Source organism: Centrocercus urophasianus, unplaced genomic scaffold (assembly GCF_019232065.1).
Source record: "Centrocercus urophasianus isolate 14NV4802_14NV808 unplaced genomic scaffold, USGS_Curo_1.0 seq_18, whole genome shotgun sequence".
Lineage (NCBI taxonomy): Eukaryota > Metazoa > Chordata > Aves > Galliformes > Phasianidae > Centrocercus > Centrocercus urophasianus.
Genome location: NW_024884733.1, coordinates 16173704 through 16192241, shown reverse-complemented (window position 1 = coordinate 16192241; position 18538 = coordinate 16173704). Strand labels below are relative to the sequence as shown.

At 35.3% G+C, this 18538-nt stretch overlaps 1 protein-coding gene across 20 annotated transcripts in view; it reads right to left on the bottom strand.

Moving 5' to 3' along the window:
- Positions 1 to 18538, bottom strand: part of TTLL7 (tubulin tyrosine ligase like 7) — a 75286-nt gene that overhangs the window by 17658 nt on the left and 39090 nt on the right. For 18 of the 20 annotated variants that reach the window (XR_006168866.1, XR_006168867.1, XM_042819186.1 and 15 more), the window contains 9 exons: positions 16814 to 16978; positions 15882 to 16040; positions 10670 to 10764; positions 9663 to 9810; positions 9511 to 9584; positions 6290 to 6425; positions 5654 to 5740; positions 2726 to 2921; positions 1696 to 1976 (listed from right to left, as the gene is read on the bottom strand). Coding sequence is in view for 18 of the 20 variants with exons in the window: in XM_042819186.1 (XP_042675120.1) it covers positions 1696 to 1976; positions 2726 to 2921; positions 5654 to 5740; positions 6290 to 6425; positions 9511 to 9584; positions 9663 to 9810; positions 10670 to 10764; positions 15882 to 16040; positions 16814 to 16978 (1341 nt within the window). In the remaining 2 variants the exon portion in view is untranslated. The remainder of the gene's footprint in view (positions 1 to 1695; positions 1977 to 2725; positions 2922 to 5653; positions 5741 to 6289; positions 6426 to 9510; positions 9585 to 9662; positions 9811 to 10669; positions 10765 to 15881; positions 16041 to 16813; positions 16979 to 18538) is intronic. The other 2 variants (XM_042819205.1, XM_042819200.1) reach the window with 2 other exon arrangements.

Genomic DNA, 18538 nt, shown 5'->3' with positions numbered 1-18538 from the left:
TGGGGCACCCAGAGCTTCTCCTGGCAGACTGTGTCAGTGCCTCACCACTGTCCTTGTGAAAAATTGTTTTCCTAATGTCTAGTCTAAATCTTTACTCTAATTTCAAGTCATTACTCCCTGTCCCATCACTGTTAAAGATTCCCGTCTCTCCTTTTCAGTACTGGAAGTTTGCTGTAGTGGTTCCCTGCAGCCTTCCCTTCTCCAGGCTGAACAAGCCCAGCTCTTTCAACCTGTCTTGACAGGAAAGGTGCTCCAGCCTTCTGATCATTTTTGTGGTCCTCCTGTAGACCCACTCCAACAAGTCCATGTCTTTATTACATTGAGGACCCAGAACTGAATGCAGTGCTCTAAACAGCTCATTCTAAACTCGAGTTTTCATACGTTTCAGTACGTTTGAATCTTACAAGCCTCCAAAAATGACAAAATACTTAAAAAAAAAAAAAAAAAATACTTTTTTTTTCCTGCCTGAAGGATCAATAAACTAATTTAACATGGACAAATTATTTCTTCTGAGCAAATTCTAGTTTATCAATTTCATTTTTTTTAGCAGTAATATATAGTATATCGTTCTTAGTTGCAAAAATAATTATGATCAGAGTTGCATTCACAATATAGTGCTAAATTACCTGTAGTTCTTATCCATTTTCTAAGTTATTTTATGCACATTATTTTAAGAAACACGACTTAAGCTCTATTACCCCACATAATTGATCTGCATACCAAGATCATTTCCGTGCTAGAGCTTTCTCAATGAAAAATAAGTATAGTTTCTTGCCCATGTTAAGAGATTAGACCATTTTTTACATCATTCAGCAAGAGACTGGTTTTAATCTTTCAGTAATTTGTATTTGATATAGAGTTAATGTGAGTAAAAAAAATCTATATCAGCCCTGTCTCATTTAGCTCTTAGAATACATCTTGATGATAAAAGGGTACATTTTAAACTTGAGATAGCTAATGTGATAAAACAACACCTTTAACACGTTGTGGTGAAGACACAATCTTAATGTCTTCCCAATTCTATTAGCTGACTTTAAAAGATAGAAAACCACACTAAGGAGTATTTCACAAGGTGTCAGCACACAATTTTAAAAGGATCTTTTTTCATCACTTAGACAAAGCCTCACAGGCAAAACAGAAAAAGTGCATTCTGTTGGATGCATCTTTACCAGAGATAGTAAATACTGTGAAGCAACTTAATTAGCATTACAAAAGGATTTCTGACAATCAAAGCACACCACAGGAAAGAAAGGCTGCAAGTGTGGGTAACAAATGCCGATTTGTACTGCCCCATCTCCAGATAAGTTATTTGGGTGATGAAATGTACAGGTCATGTAATAAAGTATGAATTGAAACACAAAAATTAAAAAAATAAAAAATAAAAAAGTATGTTTCAGAAATACACTGTTATCTTACAGCTACACAAATTCTAAACAGTTAAAATTCTTTGATCTATTTTTTTTTCTTTTTCTATTCATGATTTAGTTGGACCACCAGAGTAAATGTTTTGTTTGCCTAACTCAGGGACAAGCTTCAAAAGGAAATATGAGTCTAGACCTGTCTTTCTAGATATCTTATATTCCTGAGTATCTCTCAAAATAGAATTTAATTGATGACAATGCATCACGATTGTAAAAATTAGTAATGTATTCATTGAACTTCAGAGAAATTAAACATTTTTGAATGTTATCTCACCCCCGAAGAGTTCATAGTTCCCAAGCTGGATGTCTGACAGACTCTGGATGAAGATGGGCTGCAATTTAAAGAACGAGACCTATTCACTGAGGATGCACGCTGGATTTGCAGAGGTGCTTTGGCAGAGACAGGACGATGCTCAGCTGCATGTGACTGCATAGACAATATTGATATTGAACGAGGGCAGCTTACTGAACGCCTTATTGGACCTGTAGATGATGATGAGGATGAATGTGATGGAGATTTTGTATTTTTAATCGAAGGTTTCCAGTTCATTCTACCTGCAGACAAATTAAAAGTTTAACAAGTAGTTGCATCATTTAAGACCCATTTTTCCATCAGTAACTAACATACAACTAACAGGTGTGTACATCCATTAAAGTGTCACATACCTTATACATAGTAGTCATTCATGTCAGATCCCCCAGTATATTTTTTATTATATATTCTATTAGTACATTTATTTCTTCTTCCTAGTCACCTTTAATCAGGTAGACTCAGTCCTCTATAACATGCATCAGATTTAATACAGAGCACATATTTCTCTATAGGCTAAAAATTGTGTGGGGCTGCTACATTAGGCTTCCTGAATGGAATAATATGGAAGAAAGAGTTTGGTTGGTGGAGCATATATCTGTAAGCCCATCTTCCCCCATCTGCTCTTACATAATTGTAAAGCTTTTTAATTCAGTCTAAATAAAAAATGCTAACATTAAAAATAAAATTTTAGAAATACTTGTGTAATAACACGATGAAACTTTTCTCAAAGTAATAAAAGAGCAAAGAGAAGCATTTACAACACTTCCAAGTGTAACTCAGGTGTATCTTTCCCTATAGCAATCTCGTAAAAAAATCCTTTTTAAAATAAAAAATTTTCATTAATTTAGAAAAGATTTTAAAGATGAACTGAAAAAAACCAACATATTTAACCCTGAGTTACGAATGCTAATATATTCTGAAATAAGTGAAGTATTTTATATAATTTCTCATGTATGGCAGACTTAGCTAGAAGCATGATAATTTCACTTACCTGATCGTTCTGAAGGTTTATATTTATTTTCTTCAAGATCATATGATACTTTTTTCTCTTTTTTCTCATTGTGGTCTTCCTTTTCAGTTTCATCTCCTGACCCTGACATACTGCTGCCACTATCACAGCTGCTATCACTACTGTAGTTCTTAAATTTTCTTAAGGGTTGTGCAATTTCTGGCATAGAACACAAGGGCTGAAGCAAAACAAAACAACACAACACACACACACACACACACACCAAAAAAAAAAAAAAAAAAAAAGAGCAAAAAAATTAATTTTCTTCATAATCCGAAAAGAACAGAAGAACATTTTACTAGATTTGTGAGTTATGGAGGTTCATTTGTACATACTTAAACTCTCCCAAATTTGACTGGAAGATTTTCCATAATTTTAAAATAAAAGTTTAAGTAGCTCATTAAACTAATGACAATAATCCCAAACATTCTCACACAAATAGCAGCATAATACAGTAAGGTGAAAAAGTCATTTTATTTTATTTCAAGTACAATTTATACTACCCAACATATTGGATTAAAGTTTAAAATCACCAGTCAAATGACACAGAATATTATTTACAATCAGTTGCAATCCTTAACTAGCATTTGCAGAAAGTGAAGAAATGTTTTAACAGTGATCACTCTGAAGTAATGAGGCACACAAGGGAACTTCAGCTGCTATGCTTCTGAAGGAGCATCCTATAGAAAGCAGGATCTGGAAGGATACAGCAGGCTATGTTAGGCATCTTTGGAATCCCATTATGTACATGGGATTCAGTGTCATTAAGTAATTAATCACATGCTATTACCAAGGCTAATGTGAGATAAAGAGCAAAAAGTAGGAGACAGTGTTGCAAGAATGGAGGTAACAGCAGAAAATTTTCCTTCTTACAGCAGTCGTGGTGCAGTCAACAGAAGTGCAATGTCCTCCATTATATCTATCAACCTAAGAAGTCTCATGTGGTCCCTCTTTTCCCCCCTACATGCTTTCTGTCCATTAACTCCCATCTATAGTAAGTGATCTTCCTAGTTGTCTAACGGACAGCAATTTTGTCTCACATTAAAAAATATTGCAATTTCCAAACACGCTTTGGATCAGCATGAAATAGAAAAGTTCCCAGGATTCATTTAAGTTTTAATATAATGTAATGCACAAATATAAACTATGAAGGACAATATTTAATAGCTAAACACAAGCTACCTAAACTTCTACTCCAGACTAGGAAGTGATAGTTTGTTTATGCAGACTCGAGCTGTCTGGCCAGAAAAGGAAAAGTTAAAGAAATATTCAGAATAAAGTGGTACATCCCACAGGGGAAAGCCCTGACAATTGTTCAGACTACACAACAAGGAATATTATGATGTCTACCTACCAGCCAAAAGGACAAATTAAGGTGTCTCAACACTTAGTGATTTCTCAGAAATAGCTATCCTAATTATGAAATAATATGTATCATGGAAAGATACTTATTAAACATTCTTGATGTTATACAAGAAATAATAATAAACATTTCCAATCAAAAATCATGGATTTTAAAGGAGATCTTATTTCCAGTTACCATATGCATATTCCTAACACTTTCTATACTTAAAAATAATAAGAATAGCCTGAACAAGACTTCAGATCAATTAAAGAAGAATAAGAAGAAAGGTCAAAGAAATTACAAAAAGAAATCATAACAAATAAAATCCAGATCTGGGTTTAAAGTTGCAATTTTATTTATAGTACATTGCTTAGCAATTCTAATCAGCTTGATTTTCCCTCATTTTGCTTGATTGAACTCATTTGATTCTATAGCAGAAGAATTATAACAAAATTTCCTCTAAAGTATATGCATTTATTTTATTTCCTTCGATCTTTTTTGTATGCAGTAGGTGCGGTGTAATAAACACAGCAGTGTAAACCTTCCAGTATGCAAGTCTAAGGTGCCCTCTAGAGGCCAGAAACTAAAAAGACATTTTCAGAAAATATTTCTCAAGCCATGTAAAATTCAATAACGTTTTTAATTGCAGACAAAATTGTCTTTGCTCTGGAAGACTCTCAGCTTGTTTTCTAACATGAGCTCCTAACTGTATTCAAATTAAAAAAAAAAAAAAAAAAGAAAAAAGAAAGAGAGAGAGGCTGAAATTTTTAGCAAATATGTTTTGTTCTTACATGCAAAGATTATTTATACAACTGCACACCTTGTATCCCTCAGTTTTATGTATGGACATGGAGGAAAATGATGGAAAAATGTTTTTCTCCCTCCTTATTATTCCAGCTGTTTAGATTCCCTACTGTTTCTTCAAAGAAGGGAGTGTGACCAAGGCAAAGTGTGATTTCCTGAGCACTAAAGATTTAGGGAAAGCAAGACTTTTAAGAATATTTACCAGTTTGCAGAGATACAGAGTGTGTTCAAGGCAAAGGTTCAATTGAACTGTGTGCACAACCAGAAAGCGTTAAGCTAAAAATAACATAGATTCACTTTAAATTCAGATTTTGGCTCCAAGATACATAGTATGATGTTTTTAGCAAGTAAGCAAGCTGCAGATACATCATGATCATAAATAATCCTTTGAGCTTCCATAGTGCCTCTTATCCCATGATCTCAAAAATCCGCAGTGGCACTAATTAACTAAAGATCAAAGCATTCTTTTGAGATAATTTGTGGATATAAAAGATCATTTCACACACTGAAATCAAGTAGTCTCTTGTAGAACAGTTGTTGCCATACCCAGCAATTCCTCAAAACAGCTTAGAGAGAAAAAGAATACCATAGAGTTAAAATTTTTCATTTTTCATTTCATTTTTTAAGCAAAACACACAGGCTAATGGGAGTATGAGGAAGAAAGCATTCACCAGGATCAGCTAACTAAATTTCCCAATTAAAATCCTCAGACCACTTTTCTAGAGAGAGGAATAGAAAAATGCTATCTAAAACTCAAATACCTTAGGTCCTCGCTGTCTGGTGCATTTTCCCATTAGTTTTTCATCATCTATTTCACACTGCTCCAGAAGATCCAAAATGTCCTCCTCCTAGAAATAGGAATTTCACTATGATTAATCCAAAACATGGCATGTCCTATTCTTCCAAAGTTCAAGTGCCAACTGATCGGACTTTGAAGTTACTTTGATAACCTATTCCTGAAATAAGACAATGAATGCCTCCAGAATAAGATTCTCCTAATCTTTATCTCTGACTGTGTAAGTAAACAATGAAGCCGAGTTTGGGGATGCCTTGAAATAGTGGAGCTGGTTTTATGATATCAGTTATTCTAGTCTGTAGAAGTGCACAATGGGTTGGAGACATTACTGGAGGAAGAAGGAGGTAATGACCAGCTCATAAGCAGTTTCTGCCAAGTATAAGGCCGAGGACTGGGGAAATGGAAGTCAGTGAGCCTGTCTCCACTCTGGGCCCACTTTCATCCAAATTCAAGGTTCTAGCCCACAAGCAATACAAAGTATGATGAAAATGTTATCCAATGTTATTTACTACCCATCACATATCATTATCATGAAAGTAATCTGCAAGGATGTGAATTCCAAGAAAAATGACTTCAAGACAAGACTTCTATGCATCAGTACCTTCATTCTTTTTAAAGGGTTATTCATTTCCCGCTGAAGTGAAGCAGCTCTCCCAGCAAGAAATGTCTGGAAAGCAGTGGCTAACAAACTCTCATACTTTTCAAGTAATGATTTATCATCAGGAGGGTAAATTCGCCTGAAATAGGGGGAAAAAAATTAAATAGTATCTTCTACTGATAAGCATAGTATCTTCTGAGCTACTTATCAGACTAGGAACAAAAGTCATGCAGCTAGTTCATGGTAATGCATATGTATCCCATCTGTAATTATTATGCAATGCCATATCATGAGACATATGCTCCTAGCAATGCTATCCAAATCTAATTTTAGCTTAGTGAACACTTACATGTTTAAACATAATTAGCCAGCCAAAAAAACCCCATGCAAGCCATTCCAGAGATATGTAGGAACACAGCTTTGCAATACTCTCTGAAATTTCAATCGGTCTGAATACATCCAAGTGTAAATGAAGTATTAATAAAGTATTGCATGTAAAATTCAGTGCAACGAAATAATTTGTATTAGCAACAAAGTATAAAAAACAGTGAAAATCTGAGCAATTCTTTGAATTAATGGACATAACATAAAGATTGAATATGTGCTGCACTTGAATGATGGAGATGGGATACTAACTTACAACATACTGTAATGAATAACTCAAATTAATTCTGCCTGCACTGCGCAAAGCATAAGCACTATTTATAAATTAATTGGCAATACATGTCTGGTATGTTTTGGATTATTTTTTGTGGAATTCTTGCAGCGCTTTCTCTCCTTTTGCTTTACAAACTTCTCATTGGAAAGATTTTATGTTACGATTTCATAGCAATGGCAAAAAACAGTCTCATTAGACTCAACTGGAAGGTGGTTCAGTTTCCATAAAATACCTATACAAACTCTAACCCAGGTGTAGTCATCATTTTTTATGGTGTTGGTTCCACTGCTGAAAATGTAGCATAGAACAATTATGTATGTCTCTCTGAAAGTAATGCCTCCTATGTATTTCCATGGAAACTACACCAGATACAAAGACCACAACACCACTATTTGAAAGAGAAAAACCTTAGCTACAGAACACTAATTTTCAACACAATCATCAACATTAGCTATGCATTTTCACCAGCAATAAGCAACAGTCTGCATTCCACGTTGGTAACAATCTGCACCAGCAGAGGTGAATTACTGTCACTATCACCACCGCTGAAACACATCACCCACCACCTCAGTGCTCAAATCCTCTGTTTGGTCCCCATAAATGTTCAGCAGGCACTAAAGGATGCCAGTGGGTGCCACTTTTTCCACATGGAGGAATTCAGTGGTACCCCTTTGCTTCATTTGCCCTTTTATGTCAGACACCAATTTGTCAGACTTCTTCTCTGCTGCCATCTGTCATACGGCAACAAACTGTAATGGGATACTGGTAGGAAGGTTCAGCCTCTACTGCCATCCCACCAACATCCACCTCTGATTTCATGGGTCAACATAAAATGGGAGGCATTACTTTCAGAGCAGCCCTCATTCTTTAAAGTAAAAAAGGTATTTACCCTAACATATATGGAAATACACTGTAGTCAAAGACCATTTCAAAGACATACACATTCTTTCCACAAGTCCTTGAAAGCACAGCTCCTGCTTTGAAACACCGCAAGATCCTAATGAAAGTGACAGGCTAGTTGTATTTGCAGGTGGACACTTGACTAAGCTGCTTCCTGAACTGACATTCACAAGCATGGTGTCTTTACCAAAATCTGAGGTTAATGGGAAAAAATACACTGTTCATAGGATTAGGATTCAAAAGTTGTCTGGACATAAAAATTTCTGTAGATTTTCATTCTGGAAACAATATGAATTCACACAGCAAAGCTAGCATGCAAAATTTCTATGATTCTATGGCAATGCCTGAGAGGAACTAGTCCTGCTCTGCAGAAGGACATCGCAAAGAAAAAATACTGCTTAGATAACACCTGTCTGAATCTCTAGCCAAGATTACTTCTCAGGCTCTGCTGACTCTCGAGCCTTTTTGTGAACACATGATATTATGAAAACACACTGCTGTTCAGCCCTTTTACATATGCACATTTGTCCCGAAATGCCACTTTACTTTTTCTTAAGAAAAAATAAAAATTTTGCATTTTTATTGTTTTAGATTAACCAAAAAGCTTAATAAAGAGAAGATTTGCCTCATTTTCAGTCCAGAGCTGGATGAGCAACCTGAAATGGGACCAGTTAAAAAGTTACAGTTATCAATAAAGCAAAATGCATTAAAAGCATTATGATGTTTCTCCTTCTCATTCAATTAATAAGAAAAGACATTGTGTTGGTCTTTTTATGTACTAGCTCACCTTTACATGTGTCAAGAAAAGACATAATTAAAGCTGGGAACATTACAAAGATGTAATTTTTTTTGTAAGCAAAGACAATTTGCCAAAAAGAAAAAAACACAGAAATGTGTGTGTTTAAATAAGAACTTTACTGGGTTGGCATAGAGCATCTGCTCAAAAAGCAGAGATGAAGAACAGCAGTAAATGCATTCTGACTAATTCAGAATGAAAGATATGAACCCAGACCTCTTACATCCCAGATGAATGTTACAAAGATTGGGTGAATGTTCCCATCATCTCTTCTCAGTGGTGCTCTGCTCCTTTTCACCAAATATTCATTCCCTTGCATTCACTTCTCATTGAAGCTAATGTCAAGAAATAATAAAAACATTGTAAAATAAATGCTTATTTTCTGGCCAAATCCAATTACAACCAAGAGAAATATTAATGTGATAGAAGCACAAACAAGGCTTCTGAAGCATCATAGAGAACGTTCGGATTTGATATTTCATTCTCTGTAGAGTAATGCAGGCATATTAACATCCTGATCCTATCCCACCCCAGAGAAAAGAATTGCCATTTGTGATTACAGAAGAAGTCCAAAATGAAAATCACGCTTCTTGGTACACTCGGTACACTGAACAATCACATCTTTGGAGCAAATGTTTTGCACAAACACTGGAGTGATTGATGCAATATAAAGTAAATGCATGCAAAAATACAGAACCAGAGAAAGACCTCAAAAAAAAAAAAATAAAAAATCACCTGGTCTAATCTGTGTTTTCTATCAATGCATACTTATCTTTGTCATAAAATTATCATCTGCCACAAATGTTTATTCCCTTTATTCCCAACAATGAATGCATTAAATCTTCTGATTGATATAGCTCACATGATTACCTGTAGTTCCCCATGTGCCTATTTTCATGCTCTTCTTTGGAAATCTGTTTGCGTACTTGTGCAAGTCTTTCCTTCTATAAATCAAGAAAGTAAGACAATTAAAACAAAGATAATGTAAATCATGGGCAAGAAACAGCATTTTTCTTTCCTACCAGTTCTTCTTTTCTCCGTTCCAGTGAGTGGCGTTGCTTTTCCCAGTCTGAAGAACCTGGCAACAGTTTTTTCATTGAGCCTTGACCATACAGTCTCTTTTGAGCTTCAGCTTTCTGTTGGGCTAAATTTCTCCTTTTATCACTTGTTCTGAATCACAAGGAACATTAAGGTACATCAATCTACAAATAATACTTCAATAAGAACTAGAAAAACGTTTATTCTCTCTACAGATAACATTAAAGACCATCTATAGCAAAATACATTGCAGAATATATCTAGCACATTCACTTAAATAAGCCCCCATGCAGGTTTTGATAGCTAAGTAGCAGTAAGAAGAGTTCAGGCATTATTTTTCAGAACTCAAATCAGAGCATCAAGATTTACTGCCTTATCAAGCATTGGTTATTGACATAATGCAGCTGAGTTGAAATGCACTTTCATTTCAAGTAAATAATCTGCAGCTTTCAGTTGTTCTTGTATGGTTAGTGATACACAAATGAGTAGTCAAACACTAAGAATTTTTTTTTAATATTAACTTTTATGGCTGCCAATCTTCACACATTAAGGTGTGCTATAATGACACTGTTGAAATTTAATGCAGAAATATGGTAGCAGCTATTTTCCTGAAGTTTAGATTTTCTTCAACAAATTCCAACAAGCAGGCTTTCTTATAGAGGGGTATGACTTATGACTCTGCATGAAACTATTGTCAGAGCAAACTTGCTATGACTACACTAATATTCCCAGTATGAGATCTGTTTGAAAAAGCATCTAAAAGGCATGAAAATGACTATTACCACTTCATTTCTGGCAAGCACTTGAACAGGTTTAAAAATTAAATTTGAGCTTTTAATAGCAAAACTCACAGCAAGAGAACTGTTTAAGTTTCAGAATTTAAACAGGGAAAGAAATGTCACACTCTACTAGTCCAATTAAAAACAAACAAGCGAACATGCAAACAAAAAAAAAAAAAAAAAGAGAGCCAAACTGAAGAAGACAAGATTACCTTATGTTGAGAAGCTTTAATGCATTTAGCAGAACACCCTTTTTTACATCATAGTCTATTTTTTGGTCAGTTCCAAAGCTTGGGGCTCGGTTAATCTGGAAAAAGAAAAAATAAGGAAAAGAAAAAAAAAAAAAAAGGAATGCTCAACTTCATTAGGAACTTATCTGTTGTAACAGGAAAAGACATTCTTTCAGATATCACAGAGAACAAGAGAACACATGTTGAAATGCTCATCTCAGATAGTATTTCTTAAATAATTAGAGAATCAAGCATCATCACAGAAGTCAGGAGCCAGGAGATGTACTTCTCAGACATCAACTTATCCAGACACTCAGAATGAACCTGATTCAAGTACTGGCAATTTAAATCCAGTTTAATGCATTCTTGGTTGCTGTGGCTTGAAATCTACCACAGCAAGTGCTGTTAAGCACATTATAACTATGTGCTGTGCTACAGAAGTCCAGCACAGGAAACTTTTTCCTTGTTCCTAGTCTGGAATACAGTTCTACTCTGAAAAGTAACAAGTTGTAAAAACAGAAATCAGCATCTGGTATGAAAACATAAATAAATAACAGAATGAGTTACTTAAAATCTAAGTGCAGAGCAAGACATCATAAATGTTAATATAAACATAGAAGAAGAAAGGAAATGAAACGAGGAGACTTCACCAGGCATCATCTAATCTAGTTAGATGCTAACCTAAGCTCTAGAGCCCCTGCAGAAAAGCTTTCAGGAAAGCTTTGGGGGAGAAAGAGTAAATGCATAAATGTCTCAAGGAACATCTTTCAGGCTTGTATAAAGGGCTATACATGAGCAATAGGTGCTAATAAGAGGGTGGAATCGAGCTGATTGTGAATGAGCAGTGCTGGTGAGGGAAGGAACAGACTAACAGATTCAGAAGTGAAAACTAATGTCTTGTATCACATGCAAATGAGAAGTGAAACACAACATGGGGTACTATGGTTCAGTCCAACAAATACCTAAATACACAAATAGCTTACTGAAATGAATCAGAAATGTAAAAATCAAGCCCCAGCTTCTTATTCAGAAGAAATGTTAGATATTGTACAATATGATATTCTGTACTGAATTTTTGACTCCATAGTAACATACAGCAACTAACAATATTTGGCTTTGAAATGCTTTTTTCATGCATCAAAAACAAGTAAGCAGACAAATATAACATTAAAACTTCCAATCAGTTAATTTCTAGTATTTTACTAAAATCAGCACACTGAAACCTTAAATTCAGTTAGAATGCAGTTAAATACAAGAAATTATTTGAAACATGAAAAATGCTACGTGAGACCAATATCGAACTCACAGGACTGCCAGATGCACACATACACAGACCTGAACTAGGTAGGTCTGTAGGTGCTAAAAATGTACTCTTAGAAGTATACTCTGAATTACACTCTGAAAAGTATAAAATAATTTATAGTCTCTCTCCTACAGAGTGAATGTTGCCAAAAATAATCTATTCTGAACAAAACCACATTGACTGTGCTTAATAAGCAGAAAACTAAGGTAGGGGTAGGAAAGATGTAAGAAGGAATTTAAAATGCTGTTCTGAAACCAAATGCTACTGGGAAACATTACACTATCACCCCACTTAAGGCAGACACTTAAGAAGCTGAAATGCTACTGTACTCATAGTTAGAACTGGAGCTCTACTCTGTGACTTGCAGAGGATTGTTGGTGTTTGTTTTTTTGATACACAATTCATGACTAAAGATTGAAATCCTGACCCTAACGTAACCTCAGTCCTGAGGAGCAACTGGATGGACAGTGAAAACAGTGATCCAGTTCTGGATGGCTGCTGCAAACTCGTCTTAGTGCAGCGTTTCATGTAGCAGTAGATCCAACACAAAATCCAAGCAACTGAGTACATTAGAAAGTTAATACAGAGAAAGCAGCTGTGAATTTAAAGTCAACTGGCTATTCTGTGCTCACTGCATGTATAGATGTTTGAACTGCCTTTTGATTTAGTACAACTACATGCAAGGATGCTGCATTAACAAACCTTTCTTTTAAATTTCTCCACCTGTTCACTATCTCTCCTTTCTCACATCAGGAAACTTCAGAAGGCAATCTTGACAGCTGACCTTAAGTATAAAGCCTGCTTATCACCCAGTGTAGATGGAAGATGAGACATTTCTAAGATCAAATGATTTTTGCTGGGCTCTGCCAGAGGGACACAGAAGCATGCATACCTAGTGACTAGAATCTGAATACTTTATTCAACTTCAATACAGGTTAAATGTCAGAAGAAATAAGTCTCTAAGGCTATATTTTTCTACTGAAGCACGTTCAGAAACAAGATATTCCTATTCAGTGTCATGTGTTAGGTTTATGCTATATTTATTGGATAAACTATCATCAAAACTTCAAAAGTCTGATGCATATAAAGAATACACAAGGGAACAAAGAAAAAAAAGAGAAAAAAGCACACTTGCGTTATAACTATAGTATTTTTGGTATAGACTATTGAACACAACGTTTCTCACACATTTTCATAATGTCACAGTTTTAACCATCTTTCAGTAGTATTAGTAGTAGAATTAAACTCTCCACAAGTTTTTAATTTCCCCAACCAAAATCTTCAATTTTTGCTTTCACTGAAATACAGCGCAGACACTGAATCAAACTACTTGTGAGCATAGCAGTTGTGGAGCTCAGCATATTTCATAACTAAACACTTGTCAGCAAAGGACTTCAAACCTGTAATAGTTAAATTAAGCAGTGTAAGCTGAAGCATGTAAGGCTCCCACCTCCAGCTACATTTGCAAAACATACTGATTTTTAAAAAATGAAGCTTTGTAAATGCCTAAGACACTAACTGCCCCGCCATCTTCATCAATACCTGGGAAAAACTTTAGTCTGGCATTTCACCTCCTTATGGAAGCAATCAAGCGCATTCCCATCTCTAGTAATATACAGTAGGAATAGAAATATTCCGCTGCTCAATAACGAGATTACATAATGAGTTCAATAAACCTGAAATCAATGGAAAAAAATACAACATCTTTTGAGTAACAGATATTTTATCTCCACTCAACCTGTAGGACAGCATGTTTTGGAAAGGATGAAATTCTCCATTAAGACTCTCAGAATAGCATTTTTAAAGAAAAAAAAGAAATCTGTAGCCCATAAAAACCCTGCTGCATCAGATGAGATGCTGTTACTGGTTACAAACTATGCTGCTGACTGAGATGAAGAGCTTGATCTCAAGCAAAAGATTATACTTATGCAGCAACTTTCTGAAAAACAATTCAAGCATCAGTTAAATGCAACGAGCCAAGTAATGTTCACAGTGAAACCTTGTGAACTAGATAAAACTAGGTTCAGAGATAAAAAAAAAAAAAAAAAAAAAAAAAAGGAGTACAGAACAGAATCTGTGAAATGTAAAACACAAAGTTATGGTAAAACTGGAAATGACGTGGAACAGCTGGCCCGAGGGATGCCGGCCGCCCGGCGCCACCAGATGGCAGCGGTGCGTTTCCCTGCGCTCAGCGCTGTGGAAGGTTCCGGAAGTTCGGCAGCATCCCGGGGCGGGAGCGGTACGGAGATAACGGCGAATATAAAGAGAAGTCATCTCAGGAAAGCTGTCATTGCAGCGCCGCACAGTTTATTTCCTATGATAGTTTATTAAGCTAACTTTACAACAGAACGGCTCTGCGAGCTGTGGAAAGCAAGAACTAGATTGGCCATCCTGATCTGGTCTTGGCAGTTTTCCCACAGCGCTGGGAACATGCAGAGCCTTGCCATTAGTGCTTGTTCCCACTGCTAGGGAGAGCACAGCCCTGGGGAGCTTCGGAAACGGGGAAATGGTGGAACGAGAGAAGAGTGGAAGGCTGGAGAAGCCTGAGAAAAAAATACTCTATATAAATACCTATATTTTTGCGCATTGTGTGTCTTGTGCATTATTTTACATCACATGCGTACACACTGGGTATACATTATTATATCTAGTACATATATATGCAATGTATGCTTGCTCAGTATTATACCACACATGGTGTATATATATATATGGCAAATATGTTACATGTGTGTACTTATACACACACATATACACACCCTGTGTGTTTGCTCTGAGAGTGCTACAAAAAAGACAAGCAGAGACCATGAAAATCTGTGTATGAGTGCAGAAACTGACTACATTCTGCAGTTTGAAATTTCTCTTACCTTAGATCAACATCTAGCAAAATAAGTTAAAGGACATCTGGATTATCAAAAACAGAAGAGGAGATCATTAACCTTCTATATTAAAAAGATAATAACAACCAAGAACACAACTTTTCAAGTCCTGAAGTATTCTGCAGCAATCAAAAATCCAAAAGCATTATTTATTATTTTGCCAGGTTCCTCCCTCACAAAGGAATCCAGGGGTTCTCCTCTGAGACTGCCCTACAGCATAAGTAGTAAATCAGAAACCCCCAAATTTTGATATTTCATGTAAACATCCAAGGAGATAGAAGAGCGTCCTTCACAATGGATTCACCAAAGAGTTTGATTCATCATCTCTCTTAGAAGAGAGATTTGCTATGAAGTTAGGTGAAATGCCTACACAGAGCAACTTCAGTCATTCAAAGAACCTGTGTGCAAACTACAGGCATTCTATAGATGGTAATCTGGAAAGTGCAGAGGTGAATCAAAGGGATTGCTGGACAAAAAGAAAAGTATATGTAGTACAGATGAAGTTCATTGATTTTAGCCAGCACATCAAAGCCATTGAGTATGCCTGTATCTGTATGGTAGATAGTGAACTAATTTATATTTTTCTAACTAAAATTATACTGCAACTCTAAGAGAAATAAGCACAACTGTTGACAGCTTTTGGATCAGTCATAAAATTACCTGGACCATCCTCACAAAGGAAATCTATGCAGTACTCAATTTCTATAAACTTCAGCTACAGTGCAACTGGAACAATTGGATTAACAGCCCATTTCTCATTAAAAGTTCCAGAAACATTTAAAATGCAACATTTCTCCAGGAAAAAAATGTGAGTCTCCAAAATCAATGCAAAACAGTGCTCCCATACAACTGTTGCAGAAAAAAAAAAAGCATGATCTATTTACTCAACAACAGTACATTCTGCTAAGCACAGATTTTCTTTGGAAGTTTTCTTACATAGACATGAGTTCAGCTGGGGCTTGGTTAAGTTTACTCTTAAAAATTTATTTTACATTTGTTTAAAGGAATTTACCTCTAGAAGCCATGGTTTTAGTTTTCTGTCCAGCAGAATATCAAATCCCAGGACTTCAAAGCAGACGCTGTCACTGCCTGGTGCTTGCCCTGGCCTGCACATGCGATAAGCATGAAGAACGTGTGGCTCTGCAACTATGAGAGTCTTCACTACTAACTCCTGTAAGGATTTTTTTTCAGAAAAATTTATCAGGAGAGATGACACCATGATATAGCAAACTTACATATTTCATTCTTTTATAGATACTTTAGTAGAATGTAGAAGATTTTTAATACCAGCTAAATGTTCATACTGAATAACAGATGCTTTTGATAGCTATAAAAAACATTATATATTTTCCATAGTACTTTTTCCGTAGTTCTTTTTAAGATAGACAGTAGTCTAAATGCTAAAGTTACATTGAGGTTAAGGCTTAGCATAGCCAACCTTATTTCATTTCATGACATAGCTTCCAGTAAATATTCTCAGAATCATATTTACAGACAGTGCCTAAGCTGTAACAATCCCAGTCGTATTCCTCACCTAAAGATGTCTGTAACACATCCACTGATCTGGATGGTGCAGGTTCCAATCTGCTGATATATGCAATGCTGAATACAGTTTTGTAAATATTCTCACATAAAATTTGATTAATATGCTACAAAAGCACATTTGAGAATTGAAATACAACTGTCTGTGCGCATGATACTATTTACATGAATAACTGTTTGGAAGGACTGAAGAAGTTCAGCATTAACTTTATAACCAAATTCTTGAGCTTAGCCATTTTAATCTTCATTTATGGCATGTCATTTGTGTATCTGTCTAGAGTTATAGTTAATAATGTTTCAAAAGTCATGATGGATTCTGAGTAAAGCGATGGCAGAAGCAATAAATTTTCTAAGAGTGATCCTTAAGGAAAAACATAGAAAAGTACATTAGTTCCATCTTACTGAAATATCATTCCAGAATTTGGAGACATCAAGATTATTTGTTTCAAGAAACTCAGTAAACCATTTGATAGAGCGTTTACTTCCTTTATCTTCTGTTTCATCCCGTTCAAAGTGTTCATTATGTTTATTCACAGAGTAGTTGGTCAGATGCATGTACAGTTGGCTCTAAAAATACGGAGAAAAGAAAAAAGGAAATTTAAATGTTATTCTAGAATGACCAATTATAAAAAATTAAAAGGTTAAATCAGTAATGACACAGTTCATATTTGCAAATACATAATGTGCAGGTTTAGTGTTTCTGGTTCTTGGAGATTTCGCATACTGAATGTTGTAGCCTTGTTATATAACCTGGGCTCATATTTAAGCCAGTTGCAATAGCAGTAGATCAACATCTAATCAACATCTGGTTAGATAATATACCTGCCATTTTTACAGGTGTGTATGTAAAAAACTCCATAGAAATGTGGAAAGCTACTGTCATTAACTTACAGAAAAATTACATTGCACGAGAAGCAAACAACAAAGATGGTACTTTGAAGTGCTAAAAAACACTCTGACATCTGTTTCATAGACAATCCCACATTTCAGTTTTCACTGTAGTTTATTTATGAAAGACATTCTCATTATAGCAATACTTTAAAATATCTCCTACATATAAATTCATCTGTCATGTTGCTATCTGCCAGAACTGCTCATTTTTGAGTGGCTGGTAGCCATACATTAGAGGGAGATAAATTTCAAACTATACATTACATAAATGAGTGTTTCTTTATGTAAGAAAATATAAACAGCAATTGATTCATGCTACATTAAAAAGAAACAAAGCCTTTAAATTTCAATTTATAAATCATTATTTATATATTTGTATCTCTTCCATTACAAGTATTAACTCAGCTTTCCACATACACTATCATGATGACAGTCCACAGAGACTGTTGTCTGCTATATTTCATTCCTTGTTTGAGTGATAGTTAATGTTATAAGCTTGCCATAAGCTTTCTGTTCCAATTCCTTTTTGATCAGACAGACAATAGACAATACAAACCTTCTGCTGTCATTTATCTCCCTACACGTACATTTAAGAAAAATGAATAAAATTAAAAAAAAAGCAAAACAACACATAATTTAGTTGCAGGCTAATTAACAGTAGCACTACAAGCAATGAATTTCTCACATGGCTTCCAATTATGGGTTTGAGAATGATTCTGAAGCCTATTATTCTTTTGAGTATTCTTTCCACATAATTAAATTATTTCAGAAAATCTAATTATTTTCCAGATTAAAACAAAAAAACAAAAACCTACCCTGAAAATGTTTTTAGAACGTGAGTTAAACACTAAACTAATCTTTAGTCTGAATTCATCTGGAACAGTGTCACTATGGAACAATGTCATTAGCGACAAGCCAGGTTATTTCATACAAAGACAGACATGAACAGTTGCAAGATCACAGAGAAAAGTGCTTGTTCTGCTGCTTGTTTATCAACTCAGAGCATATTTCAGTGCTGATAACACTGAGATTAGTAACAATAAATACCACTAAAAGCAAGCTGTTCCAAATATAGTACTGGAACTTTTCCAAATGCACAATTTCTCCTGGGATTCAGATTGTACCTGCAATCTTCAAAAGAACACTATTTTAAGTGACAAGTAGAGTTAATGGCTCACCATACATTTTCTATTGTATAATTACACTGAAGCAGTTCTAAAAATACATCACTCTGGA